General features: G+C 42.8%; 2 protein-coding genes across 5 annotated transcripts in view; both read left to right on the forward strand.

Moving 5' to 3' along the window:
- TMCO1 (transmembrane and coiled-coil domains 1) overlaps positions 1 to 17,827 on the forward strand; it is a 66,466-nt gene extending 48,639 nt beyond the window's left edge. For 2 of the 4 annotated variants that reach the window (XM_034667225.1, XM_002914176.4), the window contains one exon: positions 3,130 to 9,007. In XM_034667225.1, coding sequence (XP_034523116.1) covers positions 3,130 to 3,280 — 151 coding nt within the window. In that variant the 3' untranslated portion in view covers positions 3,281 to 9,007. Of the gene's footprint in view, positions 1 to 3,129; positions 9,008 to 14,288; positions 14,434 to 17,691 lie in introns of those variants that run through there. The other 2 variants (XR_002141676.2, XM_019794036.2) reach the window with 2 other exon arrangements.
- Positions 17,828 to 17,832: 5 nt separating this feature from the next.
- Positions 17,833 to 24,247, forward strand: part of ALDH9A1 (aldehyde dehydrogenase 9 family member A1) — a 25,521-nt gene continuing 19,106 nt past the window's right edge. The window contains 3 exon segments of the mRNA XM_034667223.1: positions 17,833 to 18,084; positions 20,050 to 20,093; positions 20,095 to 20,196. Coding sequence (XP_034523114.1) covers positions 17,904 to 18,084; positions 20,050 to 20,093; positions 20,095 to 20,196 — 327 coding nt within the window. The 5' untranslated portion in view covers positions 17,833 to 17,903.

The following is a 24,247-nucleotide window of genomic DNA, read 5'->3' on the forward strand; positions in this document are numbered from 1 at the left end:
AGACACCGGGATCATGACCTGAGCTGAAGGCAGACGCTTAACCGACTGAATCACCCAGGTCCCCCTGCATGTATATACTTAACAATATAACTTACTCATGTGCTCAGACATAGTCTTCATAACAAAATGTATTTATAGGCCAGGTCTGCTTCAAGATTTTTTTTTATTACTAAGATAACGATCTCTTAGTGGTTTAATAGAGGAAAACTGTACTTTGAGTTGTATGTCAGTTCACGTCCTGACATGTAACCTCTCTGTCTCAACTTTCTCATCTCCAGGGATAACTGAGGACTGGCATCTAGTCCTTGGAACTATTTGTAAACTTTAAGGTGCATAGAAATGTTGGTTGGTATTACTGCTGTGGAGAGAATGGTGACCTCTTCTCTTTAACCCATCTTTTTTGCATCTTGAGAGCATCGGTTAGCTCCTACACCGAATAGACTTCACAGACAGGGAAGCAGAGAAAATTTTATCTAAGGAAAGCCATCAAAAGACCTGGGTTCATTTGTGAAACTATAAGAATTTAAATAGATTGTTTAGAATTTCACCAAAGGATAAGATTGCATGCAATAAATAGAAAGCATTTATATTAAAATACAAATACTTGAGTAATACAACAATGATAAACTTAGTGTTCCCAAAGGAAGCCTGCGACAAGAGCCAAAAGGAGAACAAAGTATAGAGCTGCCTGGATTTCCATGAACTTCAGCCTTGCCACTAAAGTGCCTCCATTTTAACATTTTTGTTGCTGTTTCAGCTCTTCCCCATCTAGAGCAGTAGACTTGTGTCCAGTAGTCATTTAGATGTTTCTGTTTCATAAACGAGACTGTCAACAGTCTACCCTTAAAAATATTTCCTATTTTCCTTTGAGTTGTTTCTTTAAATTACAGTAAACCTGTAATTTAAAGGGCATCAGAGGTTTTATACTAGTCTTTATCTCTAAAATGTTAAGGACTCACTTAATTGGCACCTGTCTCTACGGAATAACTGATCAGGGATGTCTAGTATATTTTGTCTAGACTGTATCATTATGTTTGTTAACTAGACAGATGTGTTTATCAGCTAATTCTGTAATATTCTTTCAAATTTTATCTTTAAGGTAATTTCCCATAATGCCTTGCTTAATGCTGGATACATTGTAGGTAGTCAGTAAAGATTTACTGATTAAATAAAAGAAATTGGAAATTAGTCACATATCATTTGGTCTTATTGTTTTGTGCACCTTTTTTAGAAGTAGTCATTGAAGGAGTTATTTTTATTATAAAAATAATACATTCTCCAGCTTTACCAAGGAGAAGCGGGCTGATCTAATGATTGATTTTTTTTTTCCTTAGCTGCTTCCCAGATTTCTTTCTACAGTAAAGCACAGGAGGGATGGGGAGATGGGGTAACTGGGTGATGGACATTGGAGAAGGAATGTGTTGTAATGAGCACTGGGTATTATATAAGACTGATGAATCGCAGACCTATAGCCCTGAAACAAATAATACATTATGTGTTAATTGAAAAAAAAAAAGTAAAGCACAAGCCGCAGGATTGTGAGTGTGTGAGTGGATGGATAAATGAATAAATGAAGTATTTTGTGATAAATGTGATTCGAATGAGTTCTTAAAATTGTGTCTTCATATTTACATATTCTGTTATATTCTGATAGTGTGCTCTGTCAAATCTAAACACTCAAATCTGTAGCCGTCCTCATTCCCAGTGATGAGGGATTGAGGGATTGTATACACTTCAGGGAAGTCTGGTTATGGTGCGTTATATACAGTGGGTGCTCAGTGACTACTGAGTGAATGTACGCTCGCTCGCCTGCCTACCAGTGGGGTGGAGTGTGTTCTGAAGACCAGAACTTTAACGTAGGAAGTACTGTGTAAGATAATCCATCTGATGATGAATCAGAACACATGGGTTTTAATTCTAACTTTGCTCTTCATTTAGCTTTGTAATTTTGTACAAACCAGCACACTTTTCCAAGTTTCCGTTGGAATTCCTCAAATACAAAATGAAAGGATTGAGCAAGAGAAAGTAGACGATCTTTAAGGTTTTTCCCTCTTATGAATGCTGTACAAAATCTTAACACCTAACCTTTCACTGAAGCTCTCCACATTCACGAACCCTGTCACTTCCCTCTTTACAAAGGCATAGCATTTAATCCCCGCATCACCCTCTCCATTCATGGTTTGCTCTCTGATACGCCCACACCTGTCTGTTCTACCAGGTGAGTCATTGCTTTGCAAGAGCCTGTATTTATCCCAGAACTGTTTGTGCTGGTTTACTTGTTATATTTATATAATTTAATTTAATGTTATAGTAAGTAATAAAATATGAGTATAAAAAGTGGTTTCTATGAGAACGACTTTAATGAAGGTGAATTTAAAAAAACCCTGCTGAATTAGATATAATGAGACAAGTGAAAAGATGAGGGGAGGCGCTAGAAATCTGGGAGGATTCTGGACTCAGATTGCTTTGCAGGAACCTAAGTTCCCTTACCACTTTGAAAAAACTGAAACTGAGTATTTCAGCTGCAGTTTTAGATGATGCAGTAAGGACTAAATCCAGCTGATGAGCCATATTCAAAGAAAAGGCCTTGCTGTAAGAAATAGCTAATGAATATACTTTATATGCTTTGTGTCGAAATAAAAGATTACCTCTTTTAATGATTCTCCACTTGAAAAAATCAGCTTCTTTGATTGTGGAGCAAGGTCCCATTAGGTGAGAGGGCTTTTACTGGCCTGTGATCTCCATCATGTTGTAGACCTTTTAAAACATAACCCGGTGGTAGTAATTGTCCTATTTTAGGTCATAATGGTACTTTTAATATATATGCCTTCTCTTCTTATGGGATCTATGTAAAACACTCTTCTCTCTACCTCATATTAAAACCCGGTTTTGGGGCGCCTGGGTGGCGCAGTCATTAAGCATCTGCCTTCGGCTCAGGGCATGATCTTGGCATTTCGGGATCGAGCCCCACATCAGGCTGCTCCCCTGGAAGCCTGCTTCTTCCTCTCCCACTCCCCTTGCTTGTGTTCTCTCTTGCTGGCTGTCTGCCTCTGTCAAATAAATAAATAAAATCTTTAAAATAAATAAATAAATAACTAAAACCCAGTTTTAATTCTGTTTTCTTCACAGAACATCCAGAAGATTCTTGGTCTTGCCCCTTCACGAGCTGCCACCAAGCAGGCAGGTGGATTTCTTGGTCCTCCACCTCCCTCTGGGAAGTTTTCTTGAAATCAAGAAGAACCCTGTAATTCCTGTCATTCTTTTTAAACATTCAGATTAGACTGGCAACTATTTTGTAGCAAGAGCCATAGACTTGGGCCGCTTTCTAGTTCTGAGTTATTTCTAGACTTTTTGGATATGATTCAGAATGAGAACGGCACCCAGCAAACACGATAGTACTTTCAGTCACAGATTAATTTTTAGAAAAATAAGTTTGTTGGTTAGATAAGTTCAGGCGATGTTTATGTAATGAGAAGCAAATAGCATCTTTCTTGTGTTTGGCTTACATGAATATTTTCTGTGGGACCGACTCTCCAGTCTGTGCTGTGTGTCATGTACCATGAAAGTTGGCTCTCCTTGAGCATTTAGAGATCTGGAAGAAAACTTTAGTTTGTGATATCTTAATTGGAACTATTTGTTGTACATTGTTTCCAAGCCAAATATATGACCCAAGATCAATAAAGAGGCCAAAATTTTAGCTATTTCATCTATAGGGTGAGATCTGTTTTGTACCATATTCCTAGTTACATGTTTTTAGTAGTCTGAACATAAACATTGGCCAGGAAGGGCTAAACTAAAAATTTTAAATGTACTATTTTATCATACTTGCCTTATAAACTCAAAGTATAGAGTTGTCCTATTATAGGAAGTGGAAAGCATGAGAGGAAAGGAAAGAACTAACTCATGGGAGTATAAGAATGAGGGTTCTCAGCATCCCTTTACATGCTTGTGTGACCTACTGGATTCTTGGGAAGGCACTCTTAGTCCTCCCCTGGAGGCAAGGTTATAGTGATAGGTAGGCAGGGTCGCAGAGCTTCCTTTCGGTCACACTGGCCTTTAGTTCCTGCCATGCTCCTTTGTAAAGGATGAGAGGATGCTTTTACCATGAACTTCTGCCTAATCCCTGAAATTGGAAATCTTGTATGGAGTGATAACTCTAGTAACAAATACATTTATCAGCAGTCTCCTTAGATGCATGTATTGTACCAGTGAGAGAAGACGTGTTATTTGTAAAGTAACAACTGTTAAGCTGATAGCAAACTTCTCAATGGCATGAAATCCAGAAGACAGTGGGATAATATCTTCAAAGCTGAGGAAAATAATTATCAGCCTAGAATTTTATGTATGGCTAAACCATAAGATTGGGGGCAAAACTGGGAGGCAGTATTTTCATAGGTACAAAATCCAAGATAGTTGAATTATTGAAGGATACATTTCCAGGGCACCTGGCTTCCTCAGGCTCGCTCAGTATGTAGAGCATACAGCTTCTGATTTCGAGGTCACGTGTTCAAGCCCCATGGTGGGCATAGAGCTTTCCTATTAAAAAAAGAAATATATATGTATTTCCAGAACAGGAAAGAATACCAGGAGAAAGGTGTGGGATTAAGAAACATGGTCAACACAGAAATTGATAAAACATATCAATTATTTTTGGATTATCTAGTTAAGAATTACTACAAGAAAACCCCATAAGGTAATTACTGTTTTTACCCTCATTTAACAGCTAAAGAAATTGAGGCAAGAGAGGCTGAGTAACTTGCTCACCATCCCTGAGCTAGTGAATGGCAGAGTCAGGATTTGGGGCAAAGCCATCTAAAGTTACATAGTCTGGGCTCTCCAGTGCTTCCCCGTAGGTGTGCAGTGATTCTCTTCCCCAGACTCTTATCTCTTCAGCTGCAGAACATGAGCCTGGAAGGGGCGCGGGGGGAGGGGGAGTTGGTCGTTCTTGTTTCCTTAAAGCCGTCACATCAGTGGGAACACGGCAAAAGCTCAACAAAAGCAGATGAAATGGAACAGAAATCTTTATTTCTAGGTCACTTTGATCAGAAAGGATGTCTGATAATGGATGGCGATTATTTCTAACAGTCTTTTCCCCACATCGTTGGCTATTCCAGGCAAAATAATAGTGAAAAGAATGATTGTGACAAAAATGATGATCCTTGTAACAATGATGACAAAAATGAAGCAATCTCTAAAATAGAACATAAAAAGAGAAGGAACCGCACTGAAAATTCTGCCAATGCCTTTGTAAAGTGAAAATACATAGTCCATCCTACTACACACCTCCTTAGGTTTTGATGATAGTGCTTTCTAATTACATTTCTTATGGACCAGGTTTTCATAAAGTGTATTTCAATAGAAGAAGGTGAATAAGAGGGAAGGTAAAAAGAAAGGAGAGTAACATCTGTTCACCTTAAAAGAACACAGTAGATGTATTACAAAAGACTAAAGCTACCACATTACATTGCAGAATGTAAATCTAAGGATATATTAAGGGCTGTGCAACTTCACAATTAGTTTTTTTTAATTACTTGCCCTGAAAAATTTTCAAGACTAGTCATTTGAATGACTAGTTCCAGACCATCATTGAATCATTGGAGATGACCTTTCAAGCCAGAAGAGCCTCTGACATCTCTCAAAATGTATGATTTGGCTACTTGGCCTGTGTATAATTGTCCCTTTTCTAGTTTAAGGGAGAAAATCAGGCATTTTTAATGCCTGTGTTAGCCCACTCAGGTTGCACGCATAATGTGCGAAAGCAGTAAACTTTCAAAAAAATGCGGGTAAACCTGAATTTATTAACAGATAGCATTCCAAAATCTAAGTCAGTTTGGAAATTGGAAAGCAAATGGGCGTAGGTACTCATATGCCCTTGAGCAGACTGTGGTCCCTCTTCTCCCGCCTGAGTCATCCTCTTCAGTGGGGACAGGGACTTACACTGACATCAGTGGATTGCTGAGTATCCAGAATTCCCTTACATCCGAATCAAAATCATTTTGCCACATACTGGTATGTAGTAGGGTTTTTTTCTATATACTTTCTTTTTTTGCGTTAATTTTCCTTAAGTTATAGTCTTTTACTTTTACCTTTGAGTTTTTAAACTTTTTAGAATGGAAAACATAATCTCAAAAATAAAAGTCTTAAAAAGTATAAAGAACACTGGGATACGTTATTCAACTTCAACAATTACTAACTTGTAGCCAATCTCATGTCTACCCCTGCCTGCCTCCTATAGTATTTTGTAGCAAATCCTAGGTATCCCATCTTTTATGCATAAATATTTCAATGCTTTTAAATATGTGTGTGTATAATCTTAACATCATTTACATACCTAAAAAATTGATCATTCCTTGATACCATAAATTGTCTAAAGATGTCAAAATCTGTTGCAGTCTTTTCTGAATGAAGAGCCAAGAGAGAGGACTATATTGCAGTTGGCTGAGAAGCATTGTAAATTTCTTCCAGGCTGTTGTAGAGGCTTTCAAACTAGAGTGCAGCAGAATGCCCTACAAGGCTTATTAAAACAGAGTTTCTGAGTCTGAGTCTGGGGTGGAGCTTGAGAATTTGCACTTCTAACAAGGGCAGGGTGATGCTAATGCTGTAGGGTTTGCAGTCCACTGTGTCTGTGTTTTCCCCCTTGCAATTTATTTATTGAAGAAACTGAGCTGTTTACCATGTAGAGTTTCCCTCAGTTTGGGTTTTGCTGATTGCACGACTGTTTTACACACTGTTTATTAGTTATCTCTTTTTGTGATGCTAGCTGCTTTTGATCCTTTAATTAATTAGAGATTGAAAAATGATATTCTGATTTCTAGTATCCCTTCATTTTATTAGTTAAAATCCTCTGTAGGTAGAAACTTCCCCTCCATCTACTTTTGATTACAGAATGGTTTTTTGTTTTTTTGTTTTAGAAAAGGCAGAATAAAAGCTTGATTGTCTGGTTTTCAAAATAATGAGTTGTTCACTAGTATCCTCTATGGTGAACAATTTCCGTGTGTGTGTGTGATTAGCAATTTGTAGATTTAAACATACTTGACTCACTTCAAGTCACTGAAATTATTTTTCTTGTGGATGCTGAAATTGTACCATTTTTAACCAATGAGAGGCTTTTTCACTTGGCTCCTAGGTCCGTGTGGCATGACCCTAGAGGTCGTTGGGAGCGATGTTTCAGTGCCATCTTACATTTCCTGCCTGTCTTGATAGCCACGCTTTCTCCAAGGAGGCCTGGTTCTTTCTCCTGGGAAATGGTGTCTGGACATTGTAACCAGAGCACTAAGGATGCTCACTGAGACTGGATTACTAGGTTTCTAGACCTTTTTTATGGCCTAAGATAGGTAATATGGTTTTTGTTGTTGTCATTTTAGGATAAAATACATCATGGATTTATACTGATGCCCTACTCCCTACTTAACTTAGGGCTTCAAAGTTTTTAATTTCTTTAATCTGTGGCTCTTTTATCGCATCCTGAGAATTCCAGTTTTCAGTACTAGAAATGATGGAATATCACATAATTCACTAGCATAATCCCATAATATCTACCCAAAAGTCTCAGAATGTCATTATCAATATTACTACCAATAATATGTTTACTGGAAATAGTTTAAGTGGTTTTTGTTTTTTTGGTGTTTTTGTTTGTTTTTTGTTTCTGTTGCTGGGGTTTTTTTTTTGGTGTGTGCATGTGTGTGTTTTTGTAAAGGTGGAACTCTTTAAGATACATCCCACTCTGGGTTCACAGCCAAATCACTGAGATTTCAAGTTACCTGGAATCGTTTCTTTGAGTTAATGCCACCAGCTGGATATACATTTGCATTCCTTGGTTTGATTTTATTTTCAACTTTGAGGACATGCTCTTTAATTTTGCCTTGTAATTATAAAAATGACGTATAATGTTTTCCTAGGTTTGTAGGCTAGCCCAAAAAAGCATATTGAACCTATATAGAGAGGGGCACCTAACTACCCATTATCTTACTTCTTTAAGGGTGTAACCCCACTCATAAGCCCCCACATATATGGAAAGATAAGCACGTACAGAATATTACCAGAAACTGTTTTAAGCTAGTAGTGGGGATGGCAGAAACATTACCTGCAGGGACACCGCTCCCTTACTCTTGCCTGCACTTGTCAGATAAAGGAGAAGACCCAGTGCGAAGAAAATACCATGTGTGGACGTTGCCAGGTTCAGGTCCTCATCACTGTCCCCTGAGTTCCCCTGCAGCAGCCTCCCAGTCTGTCTCCCTTACTCTGGCCTGTCATCCATCCTGTCACAGCAACATCTTTCCAAAATATAAGTCTAATGGTGTTGCTTCTCCAAGGAAAGTGGTCCAGTGGCTCCCAGGAGCCTCTAAGTAAACTATTTGGCCCAGAAAACCATCCCAGTCTGGATCTCCCCCATTCACACCCCAATAAACCTTGGCTCCAGTCAAGCAGAATTTATTTTGAGAATTCCTCATTTTTCACAGTCCTTTTGGACTTTATTACCCTTGTTTTCTCTGCCTAGAATGTTCTCCCGCTTACTTGTCTGATTTCCTCCTGTTCCCTTCTAGACTCAGCTCAAACATCATCTCATTAAGTTTTCTTTGACCTTTGGACGGCTGGGTTCTTTCTCTTCTCTGTTTTTCTGTTTGTGTTTTTCATATATGAATCACTTACTAAAAAGGGGCAAGTAACTTAACTTTCTAAGCCTCAACTGCCTCATCTGGAAAATGGGGTTCATATACTCCAGTCAAAGCTCCCTTATCCACCCTCTTATCCACATCTTCCCCTGCATCCTCTCCATTCTCTCTGCAAAGCATGCTGACTGATATGCACAGAACATCGAATACTCTTAGCCATGCTTATGCCCTTCAGCTCCCACCTGTGAACTGTAGAACGTTACTCGTTTTGTTAATTTTAGTCACATAAATTGACAAAATATTATGCAAATTAATGATGTATATGAATGCAAAAAGAATTGCATCTATGAAAACTGGTTTGGAATGACTCAATAAAAGCAAGTTGCTAAACATAATTGATTTGTCTTATTTGTGGGTGAAATTTTCAGACTAAAGTAATAACACTTTAGAAAGATTCAGCCCTTCTATCCTTTCTTAGTGTTTCAATTCATATTCCACACTAAGGAAACCAAAACTGGAAGTCAGAGGTGATGCATTTTGGTTTTAAAACATTTTATCTTTGGAAAGCATCCACCATAAAACATGGGATTTTTGTCATTACAAGTTCTGTTTAAATGCTTCCAATTTTTAAAAACTTTGAGTTGCAGATATTTCGTTCTTTTGTATTAACTGCATGAAGTATGCATGGAAAACAAAATTAAGATAATAGTTCTTTGGAATAAATGAGCCAGTCATGCATGATCAAAACAAAACAAAACCAAGAAACGAAAACAAAAACAACGAAAAAACGAACACCCCACAAAAAACCAAAACCAGTGGGACTCCAAACAGTAGATGCATACTCAAGGAAAAGGCCTTGGCCCTACATCAAAAGTGAGTGGATATACATCTGTATGTTGTAAGTTAAAAGTGTCTAAAGTACATAAAGTATTTTTGTGTGTGTGATTTTACTCTGTAATGGACTTTTTAGGTCAGAACAACTCAGCAGCACCAGGCCAGGGTGCAGGGATTAATAATACATAGTATCCTCTAGAAGGACGAGCAACGTTAATGATTGTGATGTATGTTGCAGGAGAAGTAGCCACACGGAGAGAAAGGAACCATTGATTCTCCTTGGCGAGGATTTTGGGTACTGACCAGTACTGGTCAGCAAAAATTAGTAAAAACCCTTGCCTTCAAGGAGCATGGAGTGTAGATGGGGCAGCATTTGAATAAATTAACAAAGTATGCTAAGTAGAGAGGTACACTGTATGCTTTAGGAGCATAGAGGGGGATGTCTAACAGATCCAAGAATGGTTTCCGAGAAGTAGCAAGAGCCAAATTCTGAAGGATTTATTGGAGTTGGCAGAGAAGAAGCTGGAAGAAAAGCATTGGAGACAGAAAGAATAATGTAGAAAAATGTACAAAAAAGCAGGCAAACAGTGGTTAGTTGAGGATGACTGGATCATTAGGAAGAAATGGAGAACTGACAAGCCGTATGGCCTCTTATTATTAGCTAAGGGATTTAGTTTGAGCTCTCCAAGAAGCCATTGAGTACAAGCGGAGAGGTCGCCTAATCAGATGCACATTTTAAGATCACTCTGTGGCAGGGTGGACATAGATTAGAAAAGGCAAGCCTTCGGACAGGTTAGGAGGCCAGCCATTCATCAAATATTTACTAAGCACCTTCTGTGTGCCAGGGGATACTGTGGTCACCAAAAATACAGTTACACTTTGACGAGTTCCAGTATGGTGAGGGATGTAGATGTCAAATTGTCAGACAAGTAAACCTACAGTTACAAAAATTAGGTGTTATAAGTGATTCCTGTGAATCACTGAATATAGCAGTGTGACTGGAGTATGTAACTGCCTAGCAATTCCTTCTTCTGATGACAGTTTCCTCTAGGGAACCATACCTCCCCTACTCCGTGTGATAGGTCATGTCAGTCACACTGTCCCTTGAAGATGGGCATAGAACCAAGGCTAGCCGGAGTGTTCTGTCCTGGCCCCAGTGACTGGGCTCCAGACTGGCATATGGGCCAAACACAACCAATCAGGAACTACTCTACTATTTGATATGTGGATCAAAGGAAAGAGAAGGCCTCTCATCCTTTCGGATCGCAAGCACTAAGTGCATAGGCTTGAACCATTCACCATTCTGTCTGATGAATGTAGAGAACCAGAGAACGAATACAATAAACATAAAGAAATAGAGCAGAGGTGTGTGTGTGCGTGCGCGTGCGTGCGTGTGTGTGTTGGGGGCGGACTTTGATGACATTATCTGAGCGCCTAGATCTAACTGCCTAAAGCTGGAGGCAGTTTGAACTTCCCGGGTACGCTGGAGGGAGCAGAGGAGGAGGAGAAGGAGCACACTTTGGGGAAAATAATAAGTCCCTTTAGACAGAACGGATGAAAGAGGCTTGTGGTATAGCGAGGCGGGAATGCCTCGTGGACTCCGGGCATATGTTTCTGGCACTCAGAAGGGAAGTCAAAGATGTAGTTATGGGGGCGCCTGGGTGGCTCAGTCGGTTAAGGTGTCTGCCTTCGGCTCAGGTCATGATCTCAGGGTCTTGGGATCCCCGCATCGGGCTCCCTGCCAAGCTTCTCCCTCTCCTCCCCACCTGTGCTCTCTGTCACTCTCTGCTACTCTCTCTCTCTCAAATCTTTTTTTTTTTTTTTAAGATTTTATTTATTTATGTGACAGAAAGACAGCCAGTGAGAGAAGGAACACAGCAGGGGGAGTGGGAGAGGAAGAAGCAGGCTCCCAGCGGAGGAGCCGCATGTAGGACTAGATCCCGCAATGCCGGGATCACGCCCTGAGCCGAAGGCAGACGCTTAACAACTGCGCTACCCAGCCGCCCCCTCAAATCTTTTTTTTAAGACAAAGGTGGAGTTATGTATTTGGGAGTCATCAAAATGCCAGTGAACGTTGAAGTCATGGGTTTGGCTGTGATCTATGAGAAGAATCTATAGCTGGTGACGGAAGAAGACAAAATCCTGGGGGACATTATCATTTAAAGGGAAAAAAGAGGCAGAGATGTCAACACAAAATGACAAGAATACCCAGGAGAAAGGGAGGCTCCACGAGCTGAAGATGAATAACGTCAAGATGTGGGCACCCTCTGTTCTTCCCACGCTCACGGCCCACACCCAGCCAAGCAGCATATTCTCTTGGCTTTGCTTTTCTCATTCGCTCTGCCGGGCCGACAATCACCTCCCACCCTGCTTCTCGCATTAGCAGCCTGACTGGTCCATTTGCTTCCACTCTTTTTGCAAGGTAGCAACAACGTGTGATTCCTTGAAAAAGTAAGCCCGAGTGTGTAACCCTTCTGCTCCAAACTCTCCCTTGACTGCCTGGATTAGCTTGCTACAGCTGCTGTAACTGCGTGCCACCGACTGAGTGGCTTAAACAACAGAACTTAATTTTTTTAAGAGTAGGAAATTTTGCGGCGCCTGGTTGCTCAGGTCACGATCGGAAGGTCATGGGATCAAGCCCCGCATGGGGCTCTGCGCTCAGCATGGAATGTGCTTGTCCCGCTCGGTCTGCTGTTCCCCTCGAAGATGCCGGCCTCTCCAGTGCTCGCTGGCTTAACTGAGTCACATGTCCATCCCCAAACCCATCCATGCCGAGGGGAATAAGAACCCTGGTTGGCTCAGTCTACTCAGGATTTGCCCTGGTCACGTGAAGGGAGTTAGACACCGCAGTAAAAGCAGGGCTCCTAGCCTGGGAAAAGGGAGAAATGGCTTTTGTGCAGGTTATTAATATTAAGCGGTATGGATGATGATTCAGAGCGGCCATTCAAGGTAGAGGTGGGCTGCTGTGGGGTCCCTCTGGCACTTGCTGGGCCGTCAGGCTATTAGTTTAATCTTGCTTTTGCTGTCTGCTGCCCCCGGTGCAGGGAGATTTCTAGCATGACCAATATCCACCCAGCCTCATGTTTTGGGGCACAGGATTAAGCAACTTGGTGGTCAAGAATTCCCAAATGCCATAGCCATTTAAATCTGTGAACCGCGTTCTTGAATTCCTTCTTCGTTGTTTGGGTTTGCGTCCTCTAGTTTTCTGACTTTCAAGCTCGGGCCCGCCCAACCTACTGCTTATGCGCGTGCGCCACCTAGTGCTGGTAACTGGCAATGCCTGCTCGGTAGGGGCATGACGTGCTTTGTACTTGGAGCCACCTGTCCAGTGTGCGCGGCCAGGGAGGCAGGGAGAATGGATCACACGCACCGAGAGGATTCTAGAAGGAGTGTAATGGAGCCAATGGGAGGCTCCCTATGGTTGAACACAAGACACAGACCTCGTAGATACACGGCAGGCGTGTTAACATTTTCCATTCTAGACCCTCCTGTCACTCCTCAAGCCTCTCCATATCTTCCCATGGAAAAAAAACCCCACAACAAAAGCAATTAAAAAGGTTTGTTCCTCCCTTCCACATGGCAACCAACTTAAAAATAGGAGAGAAAGGGACACCTGGCTGGCTCAGTCGGTTAAACATCCAACTTTTGATTTCGGCTCAAGTCATGATCTCAGGATCAAGCCCAGGGTGGAGCCCCCGCATTGGGCTCTGCACTCAGTGGGGAGTCTGCTTGAGATGCTCTCTCTCCTTTTCCCTCGCTCTCTGCCCCTCCCCCACTCATGCATGCATGCATCTGCTCGCTCTTTCTCTCTTTCTCAAATAAATAAATCTTTAAAAGAAGTAAAGAAAAATAGGAGAAAAAGAGAGCAGTGGACCCAGAAAGTTTCCCCTCACCTTGCCAGTGACCTCAGTGTCTTTCCTCCCTTGCAAGTTTCCATCCAGCCCAGCCCTTCCTCCTCCCTTTCACCTTCCCTCTGCTGCATAATTCTCTCCGCCGGGCCCTCTGCAGCCCCTGTTCTTCCTTGGGACTTTGCTACATCCTCAGTTTTATCATGGAATGCCACTTTAACTAAACACCTGACTTCTTCATGACAGAAATATAAATATAATTTCATAATTACATAATATAAATACATAAATATATCTGATTATATATGTTCCAAAATAGCCACTGCTCATACTTGGGTATCTGTAATGGTGTATTTTATGTATCAGCTTGGCTAGGCTACGGTGCCCAGCTGTTCGGTCAAACACCATTCTAGAAGTTGCTGTGCAGGTACTTTTTAGATGTGATAAACATTTTCAATCAGTAGACTTTGAGTAAAGCAGATGATCTTCTATAATATGAATGGAGCCTCATCCAAGCAGGTGAAGACCTTAAAAGTGGACTGAGGTTTCCCAAATAAGGAATTTTCCTCAAAAGTACAACATCGAAACTCTGTCCGAGTTTCCAGCTTGCTGTCCTGCAGAATTTGGATTCAGGTCTGTGCATCAATTCTTACTTGAACGTCCAGGCTGCCAGCCTGTCCTGGGGACTTCAGACTTGCCAGCCCCCAGAACGGTGTAAGCCAATTCCTTAAAATCTCTCTGTCTCTCTCACTCTGTCTAGATAATACATCCTACTGATTCTGTTTCTCTGGGAAACCCCAACTAACAGAACGTCTGTGGTGAAGGTGGCTAGCTGTCTCCCCAAATGCATACTTTGCTCACTAATGAGTTGCAGCTCAGTATGGCCATGCAATGAATTTCTCCCCAATGGGATGGGAAGAGAAGTGATATGAGCCATATCCATGCCTGACCCATTACACCTTCTTGCTCTTTTTCTTTTCTGGATGACTGGCAGGGGCACACTGAGGCCATCCTTGGAAACCATGTGTTGATGATGGCATCCTGGGTCCTTCAGTAACTCTATGGAGCAGAGCTCCCTCCTCCCCACCCTGGCCCCACAGATCTTGAACATTCTAACCTAGATGACCCTGGACTGGTAGGTAAGTGGTCACTAAATTTCTACTGTTTTCAAGTTATTGCATTTTTGGATTTGTTAAATAAACTAGTTTAACACACCCTGACTAATACAGAAATTGGTACCTTGAAGTGGAATGCTATTTTAAAAAAACACCTAGGGCACCTGGGGGGCTCAGTCGGTTAAGTTGTCTGCCTCAACTCAAGTCATGATCCCAGGGTCCTGGGATCGAGCCTCGCATCACATCGGGCTCTCTGCTCGGTGGGGAGTCTGCTTCTCCCTCTACCCCTATCCCCTGCTCATGATCTCTCTCTCATACTCTCTCTCTCTCACATAAATAAAATCTTAATAAAAATAAAAATAAAATAAACACCTAAGGGGCATCCGGGTGGCTCAGTCTGTTAAGCAGCCAACGTAAGCAGCTCAGGTCATGATCTCAGGGTCCTGGTGATGTAGGAAAGAATGTTAAGACTTGAAGCCGACAGCCAAGAAAGAATTCTTGAGACATCTTTGGGGCAAAAAGGTGATTTTATTAAAGCACGGGGACAGGACCCGTGAGCAGAAAGAGCTGCAATGGGGTCATAAGAAGTGGCTCATTGTATACTTTCAGATTGGGAGGGGGTTAAGGGTAATGTAAGTCTCTAAGGAATTTTGGAAGCAAGGTTTCCAGGACCTCGAGGGGCCTAGCTACTGTTGGGAAAAGGGCATTTATTACCATCTAATAAAACCTTCATCATGAGACCCTTCAGATGTATATCGGTGGGCCATATGCTTGGGGGATGATTGCCAACACATATCTTGGGGTGTAGAGATAAAGGAAATTTCCAAAGGAATTTTTATATGTTAAAGTAAATGTACAGGATCCCGGGGCGGGGTGGGGGGGTGAGGCTAAGATTGCCTTTTGCCCTTAGCAAAGTGTCAACATCGAGGCAATTGAGTCCCTAGGGGAATATCACTCTGCCTATTTCAAGGACTTGCCAATGGGCTGTAGGTAGTAAGGAAATTTAATAATTTTTCTTCTGCCTTCGTTTCCCACATCACTGGGATCAAGCCCACTTCAGGGAGTCTGCTCGAGGATTCTCCCTCTCCCTCTTCCCCTCCACCTGCCCATGCTCTCCTGTTCTCAGGCCAACAAAGGTCTCATTCCAATCTTGCCCAGTTGTTTCAGGTGGTTTCAAGACGGGTGCCACTGAATTGAGAAAGGGGAGCTTAGGGGCAAGGAGGCAAGTCATGGAACAGGTTAAGGACTCTTGTCTAGAAAGGAACTCTGGGTATGACTCCTGACACATAGACTGGATAGAAGCAAACAGAGTAAATGCCTCGTATGTTTTTGAAATGAGAGTATTCCTGAAGAAACCTCAGGGAGCCTGGCCGAAAAGTGTTTGTTAAAATAAAACAAATCTTGTACTCCCAAACTTGCAGACATCAGGCTGCAAAAGTCCAATAGCCCTCCAGAAGGCCCAGTCCTTGGCACCTGCTTGAGGATTTCTATTCATCACAGGTTTCTAGTATCTCAAATAGGACGTGTTTTGCTGCAGTTAATGTTTCTTCTGCTTGAAGTTCATTGAATTCTTGGATTGCTAAATTTATAGTTTTCATGAAATTCGGAAAAATGTTGACCATTATTTCTTTGAATGCTTTTCTTTCCACCTCCCAATGCCCCCACTTTTGAGATTCCAGTTACATATATGTTAGGTCTTTAGATAGTGTCCCACAGCCCAGAAATGCTCTCTTTAATTGTGTTTTCCAGTCTTTTTTTCTCTTTGTGTTCCATTTTGGAGAATGTCTAGTGCAATGTCTTCAAATCCATGAATCTTTTCCTCTGCAGCTCCTGTTAATTCCATTTGGTATGTTTTTAAATTTCAGATATTATGTTTTTCATCTCCTGAAGTTTGATACGGGTCTTTTATATATCTTTTCCTCCTCATCATGTTTATTTTTTTCCTCTACCTTCATAAGCATATTGAGTACTTTTATAATAACTTTTAACATCCTTGTCTACTAATTCTGTCATCTGTGTGGTTTCTGGGTCTTTCTTTTGATTGATTTCTCTCCTGGTTGTTTGCATGCATGATAATATTTGGTTGGCTCTGGACATTCTGGATTACACTTCTTTAGGTGCTAGACATTGTTGTATTCCTTTAAATATTTGGGGGTTTTTGTTCTGGGGCACAGATGAATTACTTGGAATTGATTAGATCCTTTTGAGACGTGCTGAGAAGCATTGTTACAGCAGATGCAGAGCAGCCACTAGCCTAGGGCTCATGTGACCCCACTCTGGAGGCAATATCCTTCTGAGGACCCTACACAATGCCCTCTATTATAAGGTCTTTGTATTCTGGCTGGTGGGAACACAATTCCCAGTCCCATATGAGCTCAAGGGATTTTCCTGCTTATTCCTTTCTGGTGGGTGTTCCTTGGCCCTGAGTTGTCTTCTCCCAACTGAGTACTAGAGTATCAATATTCAGCCTTCTCTGCCCATCTCCAAAGCTCTCTTTGTACAGCTTCTTCCTTTTTAGCCCCCTTCACATTCTCTCTCTTTTTTTTTTTTTTAAAGATTTTATTTATTTATTTGACAGAGAGATAGAAACAGCCAGCGAGAGAGGGCACGAGCAGGGAGAGTGGGAGAGGAAGAAGCAGGCTCACAGCGGAAGAGCCTGATGTGGGGCTCGATCCCAGAACGCCAGGATCACGCCCTGAGCCGAAGGCAGACGCTTAACCGCTGTGCCACCCAGGCGCCCCAAGCCCCCTTCACATTCTCGAACTGGACATTCTGTCTCCTTGTTCAGGAAGATGGCTAGACTCTATTTGGGTTCCTTCTCCCTGTCCTGTGGCCTGGGAACTCTTTTTAGGCAGGCAGATGGGAAATCTGAAGGGCTCACTTCGACCACTATCCTATGTTACCTGTTGTCCTATATCTGTAAATTATTGCTTCCTATATTTAGCCCAGTTTTCTAGTTGTTTAAGACAAGAAGATAAATCTGGTCCCCGTTATTCCATCATCGGAAACAGAAGTGTCAACACCCACTTCAGATGAGGACATAGAGGAGAGCAGATAAAATAGTACTACAGTCAAGGACTTAACATTCTCTGGGTTCTCTCAGATATTTTTTTTCCTTCTTATCTTTCTTGAGGTATAACTGACAAAAATTGTATATATTTAAGGTGTATGACCTGATGTTTTGATAATGATATACATTGTGAAACAATCACCACGATCAAGCTATTCACCTGTGCATCTCCTCACATGGTTCTCATCTTCCGTGTGTGTGTGTGTGTGTAGGACCCTGGTGTGTGGCCTCATCCTTCTGGCTAAGCGAGGGACCGACCTGGACCGCCTAGGAGCCTACGCCACCAAGTCTCCCAGACCCTGCCCCTCACCTGGAGGCCCTTAAGCTGGGGTAAACCCCGGGATGANGCCAGCTTCTCTTATCCCTACGGCCCCGCCCCTCCTGGCCGCCCCGAACCTCTGCTCCCCCGCTGCATCGGTTCCCCATGTTTCTCCGAGCCCGCCTGGCAACGCGCACTCCGTTTCTCCGCACCCTTCGGCCTGCTCCTCTTGCGGCCATGAGCACTGGCACTTTCGTTGTGTCGCAGCCGCTCAATTACCGCGGCGGGGCCCGCGTGAATCCGGCGGACGCCTCCGGCACCGAGAAGGCGTTCGAGCCGGCAACCGGTAACGGGACGGAGAGCGGGCGGCAGGACCTGGGCGGCGGGCGGCGGGGGCCGCGGCCGTGCAGGGGGGCGGCGGCGGGGCCTGGGCACAGGTTGGCGCTGCCCTGCTCCACTCGTGGAGGTATTCTACTGCTCCGAACCTGCATTTAGTGCGTTGGGCAAATGTTTGCTGGGCATCGGTGAGTGACGGTGTGCAGAATAGAGTTACATGTGCAGGCAGCTAAAGACTCCGTGTAAACACGAATGCATCGGGACAGGAAGAGAGTCTAGAAACTGGTAAAGCCGGTGAGTTGCGTCTACGGCGGGGAAGGGTCGTGGGTAATGCTACAAGGGCCTGAACAGTGTACAAAGCCATGGTGCGTGAGATTGTGCCCCTGTTAGTTATTAATTTTTAAAGTTAGAACGGCAGTAATGTATTCAACTTTTTGCATAGGAGAGGATTAGGACTTCCAGGTGAAAACAGTAGAATGGAAAAGCATGCACTTATGACTCTAATAAGCATAACTGAGGACTCCGTTGCCATCTCTTAGCGTTAAAATAATTCTGTGCAGGAATCAGAATTGGGAAAGGGGGGAAAAAGCCCAGCTTTTATCCAGTGCTTGAGGTTGCCAGACAGCGTGCTGGGCCCTGGATTTGCTCCCAGAGTTCTGAAGATCACACAGCTAATGAGGAAGAGATTTTGGTTTTGGTTTATGTTTATTTTGCTGAGCTTTATGGAATATTTGTGGGGAGAAAAATGTAAATGTTTTGTGCAAACCAGAATGGCCGGTAGCCAGAGGGACAAAACTGGATTGGAAAGGACTGCAGAATTTAGGATTGATCAATCCCGCTAAACTACCGAGTAGTAGTAACCTTGTCAGCGCAGGAAGGGGCCCCAGGCATCAGCGGACTCTCCTGGAGGAAACGGCCTCTCCACCCCCCATCCCTACAGAAGAAAGGAAAATTGCTCTTCAATTACCGGCAACGTGTGCAGCCCTTAGGCACTGCCCTTACCGACTGGCTATTCAAATTTGTAACAGAAATTGCAGGCTTGTGAAATCTTTCTGGAAAAAGAGTCCCTGGAGTTCTTGGGGGAGGGAAAAGGAAGTGCCGATTTGGTGTACTTAAAGGATTCTTGTTGGTAGAGTCAGTCACAACCCTTGGGATGTGGGTTCATATTTTGCACCGGGATAGGGAATAAGGTTGGAGTAAGAAAAGGAGAGACTGGCCTTCTTTATATTTGAGAAAAAAATTTTTCTTGTGTTTAGGGATAGGTTTTGCTGATATTGCTGTTTATTAACCATATTCGTGAAGTGTCAGTATAGTATGTTATGACTTCTGTAGAACACAGGCCAGTGATACAAAATCAGAGTTCACAACCCAGGAGACTGAGGACTTTGAACTTTGATTTTGCAAGACCCCTGTGATTCTCAAACACTGTTAAGGAGAGTTGCAAAACCCAGCTGTAAAACAGGGGAGGATGGGGTTCTTAACTTGAAGTTCATGCTCTACTTAGGGCAAGAGACACACTGTCTCTGTAATTCTGTGATGTGGTGAAGTACATTTTTCTAGAGAGAAGTCTGCAACTTTTATTAGATTCTTCAAGGGTTCAGTCACCTCAGAATAGAGCTAAGAACTGCTGGTGTAGGAGTTGTCATTAAATCAAACCATAGTTAAAAACAAGAAGGGGAGGGGCACCTGGGTGGCACAGCGGTTAAGCATCTGCCTTTGGCTCAGGGCTTGATCCCGGCGTTATGGGATCGAGCCCCACATCAGGCTCCTCTGCTATGAGCCTGCTTCTTCCTCTCCCACTCCCCCTGCTTGTGTTCCCTCTCTCGCTGGCTGTCTCTATCTCTGTCAAATAAATAAATAAAATCTTAAAAAAAAAAAAAAACAAGAAGGGGGTCACTAAAAGGGAATTTGGGTACATAGGACTTTCTTTAAACTTGAGGCAACAGTTGGAGATAACACGTGTTTCCCGTCATAGGCCGAGTCATAGCTACTTTCCCTTGCTCTGGAGAAAAGGAAGTAAAATTTGGCTGTCCAGGATGCAAAGGCTGCCTTTAAAATATGGAGTCAGAAATCTGGCATGGAGCGCTGTCGAATTCTTTTGGAGGCTGCCAGGATCATAAGGGTATGCTTTACTTTTTTTCTCTTTCAGAAATGTCCCCTTGAGTTGCTCTGAGGGCTCTTTGTGATGATTTGCAGTTAGACTTTGATGTTTTGTTAGGTTATGCCTTTTTTACGAAATTGAAGAACATTTTCATGTGATCACCCAGGTATATAGAACATGCTTTCTTCAAGTAATTAATTGCCTTCTGGGTCTTGGCTCTCTGTGACCTCTCCCTTGGCAGGTTGTTTTCTCCATCTTTGTTCTCATGTGTCCTTTGCAGCTTGTCTCCTTTTCAACTCTGTGTACTCGTTTCCAAATGGTTTACTTTTTCTTCTGATGACTCTTAAGCCTACCGTTCTTTTTTCAGGTACATTTTCTACCTTAATTGCCCGGGAAGATTTCATAGATTTATAGATGTTCCCTTCTTAAAAAACAAAGTTAGGGGCACCTGGGTGGCTCAGTTAAGCATCAGACCTTTGATTTCTGCTCAGGTTGTGGTCTTGGAGTTATGGGATTGAGCCCTGTGTCAGGCTCCGTGCTCAGTGGGGAGTCTGCTTGAGAATCTCTCTCCCTCGCGCCCCCCCCCGCCCCCCCCCGTTCCGTCCTGCTTCTGCTCAGGTGCTCTCTCTCGCTCTCTAAGATAAATAAATAATCTTTAAAAAACCCAACAAAGTTAAAGCTTCTTACAGTCTTTTTTTTTAAATTTTATTTATTTATTTTGAGTAATCTCTGTACCCAACATGGGGCTCAAACTCATGATCCTGAGACCAAGAATTGCATGCTGTACCAATTCAGCCCCTAAACTTTTTACCGTCTTAAAAAGCAAAAGGACTAGAGGTGCTTATTACAGAAAATTAGAAGATTCAGAAGCATGTACACCAAAATGTGAATGCTGGTTATCTCTGAGTGGTAGAACTCTAGTGATTTTTGTTCTCAAAGTGTGTTAAGTCAGAAACTGTCACGTGTCTGAGAATACCATATTTGCAAAGATAACATATATATGTACGTACATATATATAGTGATAGGAGACACAAGGCTTGCTGGATTAGAGAAAGATATATATATTTTTAAGATTTTATTTATTTATTTGAGAAAGAGAGCACAAGCAGAGGGGAGGGGCAGAGGGAGAAGGAGGCTCCTCACTGAGCGGGGAGCCCAACAGAGGGCTGGATCCCAGAATGCCAGAATCATGACCTGAGCCGAAGGCAGATGCCCAACCGACTGAGCCACCCAGGCGCCCCGAGAAAGATACGATTGATCATTCACAGCAAAATGCAGCAGCCAGAGCAATACCTTAGCTCTAGTTTTCTGAGCTCCAGTCCCCACGGGGAGACGTGTGAGAGCCACAGGTTACCCTTTTGCATGCAGAGGTTGCCCCCCAGGAGGGGAACCCTAAAGTTATGAGACTCAGTTGACACAGGAGCTGCTCTCACACCTGTGCCTGCTCTCTCTGGAGTGCGAGAGAGATGACTCACTGAGCAGATCTCCTCCAGGGTTCGGGGGGGAAGGTGTTACCAGCTTTATTACCCTGGAAAGCAAGCCGATGTCTCCAGAAATGGGAAGCAGCGAGCTTTCTATCTGCACGTCTCTCCAGGCACCTCTGTCTTTAGGGAGACACCGTGTCTGCCTTCCAAGGCCTTTGCCCCTCAGCTTGCCAGCGTCCTCTGCTCAGAAATCCTGGGCCACACAGTGATGCCACAGTGTTCATGGACGATTTCCTCCCAACTAAGTATTTTCCTCTGTCCTTTAAATTTTTTTTTTAATTAGACCAAAAGTGGTAACTCAAGCAGATAATTTATTATTTTAGTTTGTCTTTCACTTTTTCCTAGTGCATAAGCATTTAGGGTTGTTGTGTCCCCTTAAGAATTGGCCCCTTTGGTGCCTGGGTAGCTCAGTCGGTTAAGCGTCTGCCTTCAGCTCAGGTCCTGATCCTGGGACCCTGGGATGGAGCCCAGCCTCTGGCTCCTTGCTCAGCGGGGGGCCTGCTTCTTCCTCTCCCTCTGGTGTTCCCCATTCCTTTATGTAGGTCCAGATTCCCATGTGGTGTCATAGTTTTTCTGCTTGAAGAAATGTCTTCAGCATTTCTTATCGTGCAGGTTTGCTGGTGATGTTCTTTAACTCTTGTGTGTCTGAAAGTCTTCATTTTGCTTTGTCTTTTGAAAGAATTGTAGGTATATAATTTTAGGCTGATGGGGTTTTTTTCAGTGCTTTAACTATTAGGAAATTCTAACTGAATTTCTGCCCCTTCTGTCTCTCCCCAGGGCTTCCAGTTACACACAGACTGGGTGGGCTTGAAGCTCTAGCAACTGAGGCTGTTTATTTTTTTCCTGTTTTTTTCCTCTGTGTGTCTTAATTTGAATAATTTCCAGGGTTATCCAATAATTTAATTTAGAACTTACTAACTAAAGAAAACCTATCTCTGGGTTCACACAAATGGCAGTGCAGGCCTACCCAGAGTATCTGCTGATCTTATCTAGCATGTGGGGGGTTGTAGATACTGTGGGCAAAGGTCTGAAGTGTGCCCTAAACGTGTGAGGGGGCAGGGAGGGGTTAGCCCAGTGCCCTGGGGGTGGTTAGAATGGCTCACTGGCTTTGGGCCCCGTGGACACAGAAGTCCTCATCTCCCAGTGTCTGAGAGCGCAGGGTCTGGGCCAACTTACTCAGAATTTACTAACTTCCTGTTTTAGAAATTGGTTTCGTGAAGGCAGAGAATGGATCTGTATGTTTTTTTCTTAGTAATGAAGGTAGAATGACTCACTCAAAACTCTTGATACCTCTGGCCTTTATGGAAACATAGTGCGTTCAGCTCTCACAGTCAGACTTCCGTAGTGATTTTTATGTTCCTCCTCCCTTCTTTCCCGAGGTGTGTGCTGTGGGCACTGGCTCATGATAACTGCGGCTGCCATTCCCTTCTGCTTCTGGTCTGCCTCACTGCTTATCAGTTTTAAGAAGACAATGCTGCATCTCATCAATTGTTTGATGCACCTTTTATGTATGTCCAGACATTCACCCTCTTGTTTATTTTTACACTGGATCTGTAATACCCCACGTCTACTTCTTACACACTCCGTTCATTCAGCTCTTTGATCTTTGGGACAAAGAAAGGCATTATTTAGCTTTTTCTCTTTAGGCCAGTTTCCCAAACCTTTCCATTCATGCCTGGCCCCTCTCCAGCATCTCTGAGTTGGAGGCTACCACTGGAACAGTATTTAAAAAGAGTATTGATGAGTACTGACCAGTAGAAAATAATTATCTTGTGATTTTCACCTGCTGCGTGTTCGGGTGCATTAAAGTCGTGTGTGTATATAACCTCTTACCTGCCAGTCGTCGTGTTTGGCGATTGCGTACTGTTTCCATGGTGATGCCTGTGTCTTACTCTATACATGCAAACATATGTGCACGTGTGTATGTATTTATACACATACACATATACAACATTCACTTTGCAAACCATTCCTTGTAATTTTTTTTTTTTTAAGATTTTATTTATCTGAGAGAAAGCGAGCATGAGCGGGGGCAGACTCCCTGCTGAGCAAAGAGCCCAATGGGGGGCTCGATCCCAGGACCCTGGGATCATGACCTGAGCTGAAGGCAGACGCTTCACCAGCTGAGCCACCAGGGTGCCCCATCAAACCATTCCTTTTCTAATCGATCTTGAAACAGGGTATGGGTCTTAAATCTGTGACAATTAACTTGAGGGGAGAATAGGGCTGCTGTTCCGCAGCAAATTTTCTCTCTCTTCCAAATGTATCAGTGCGGCTCCTTTCATTTAAAGTGCAAGCTGTTTCTATTTTTTTTCCATATTCTAAATAGTTTTAATCAACTATGATGAAGACTCACCCATTTATATTATTTTGCTTAGAGAATTTTTAAATTTTAAATGTGACTGTTCACTTGTTTCTTTTCTTTTTTTTTTATTTTTTTATTACATTATGTTAGTCACCATACAGTACATCCCTGGTTTCTGATGCAAGGTTCGATGATTCATTAGTTGTGTATAACACCCAGTGCACCATGCAATACGTGCCGTCCTTACTACCCATCACCAGTCTATCCCATTCCCCCACCCCC

This window comes from Ailuropoda melanoleuca, chromosome 8 (assembly GCF_002007445.2).
Source record: "Ailuropoda melanoleuca isolate Jingjing chromosome 8, ASM200744v2, whole genome shotgun sequence".
Taxonomy (NCBI): Eukaryota; Metazoa; Chordata; class Mammalia; order Carnivora; family Ursidae; genus Ailuropoda; species Ailuropoda melanoleuca.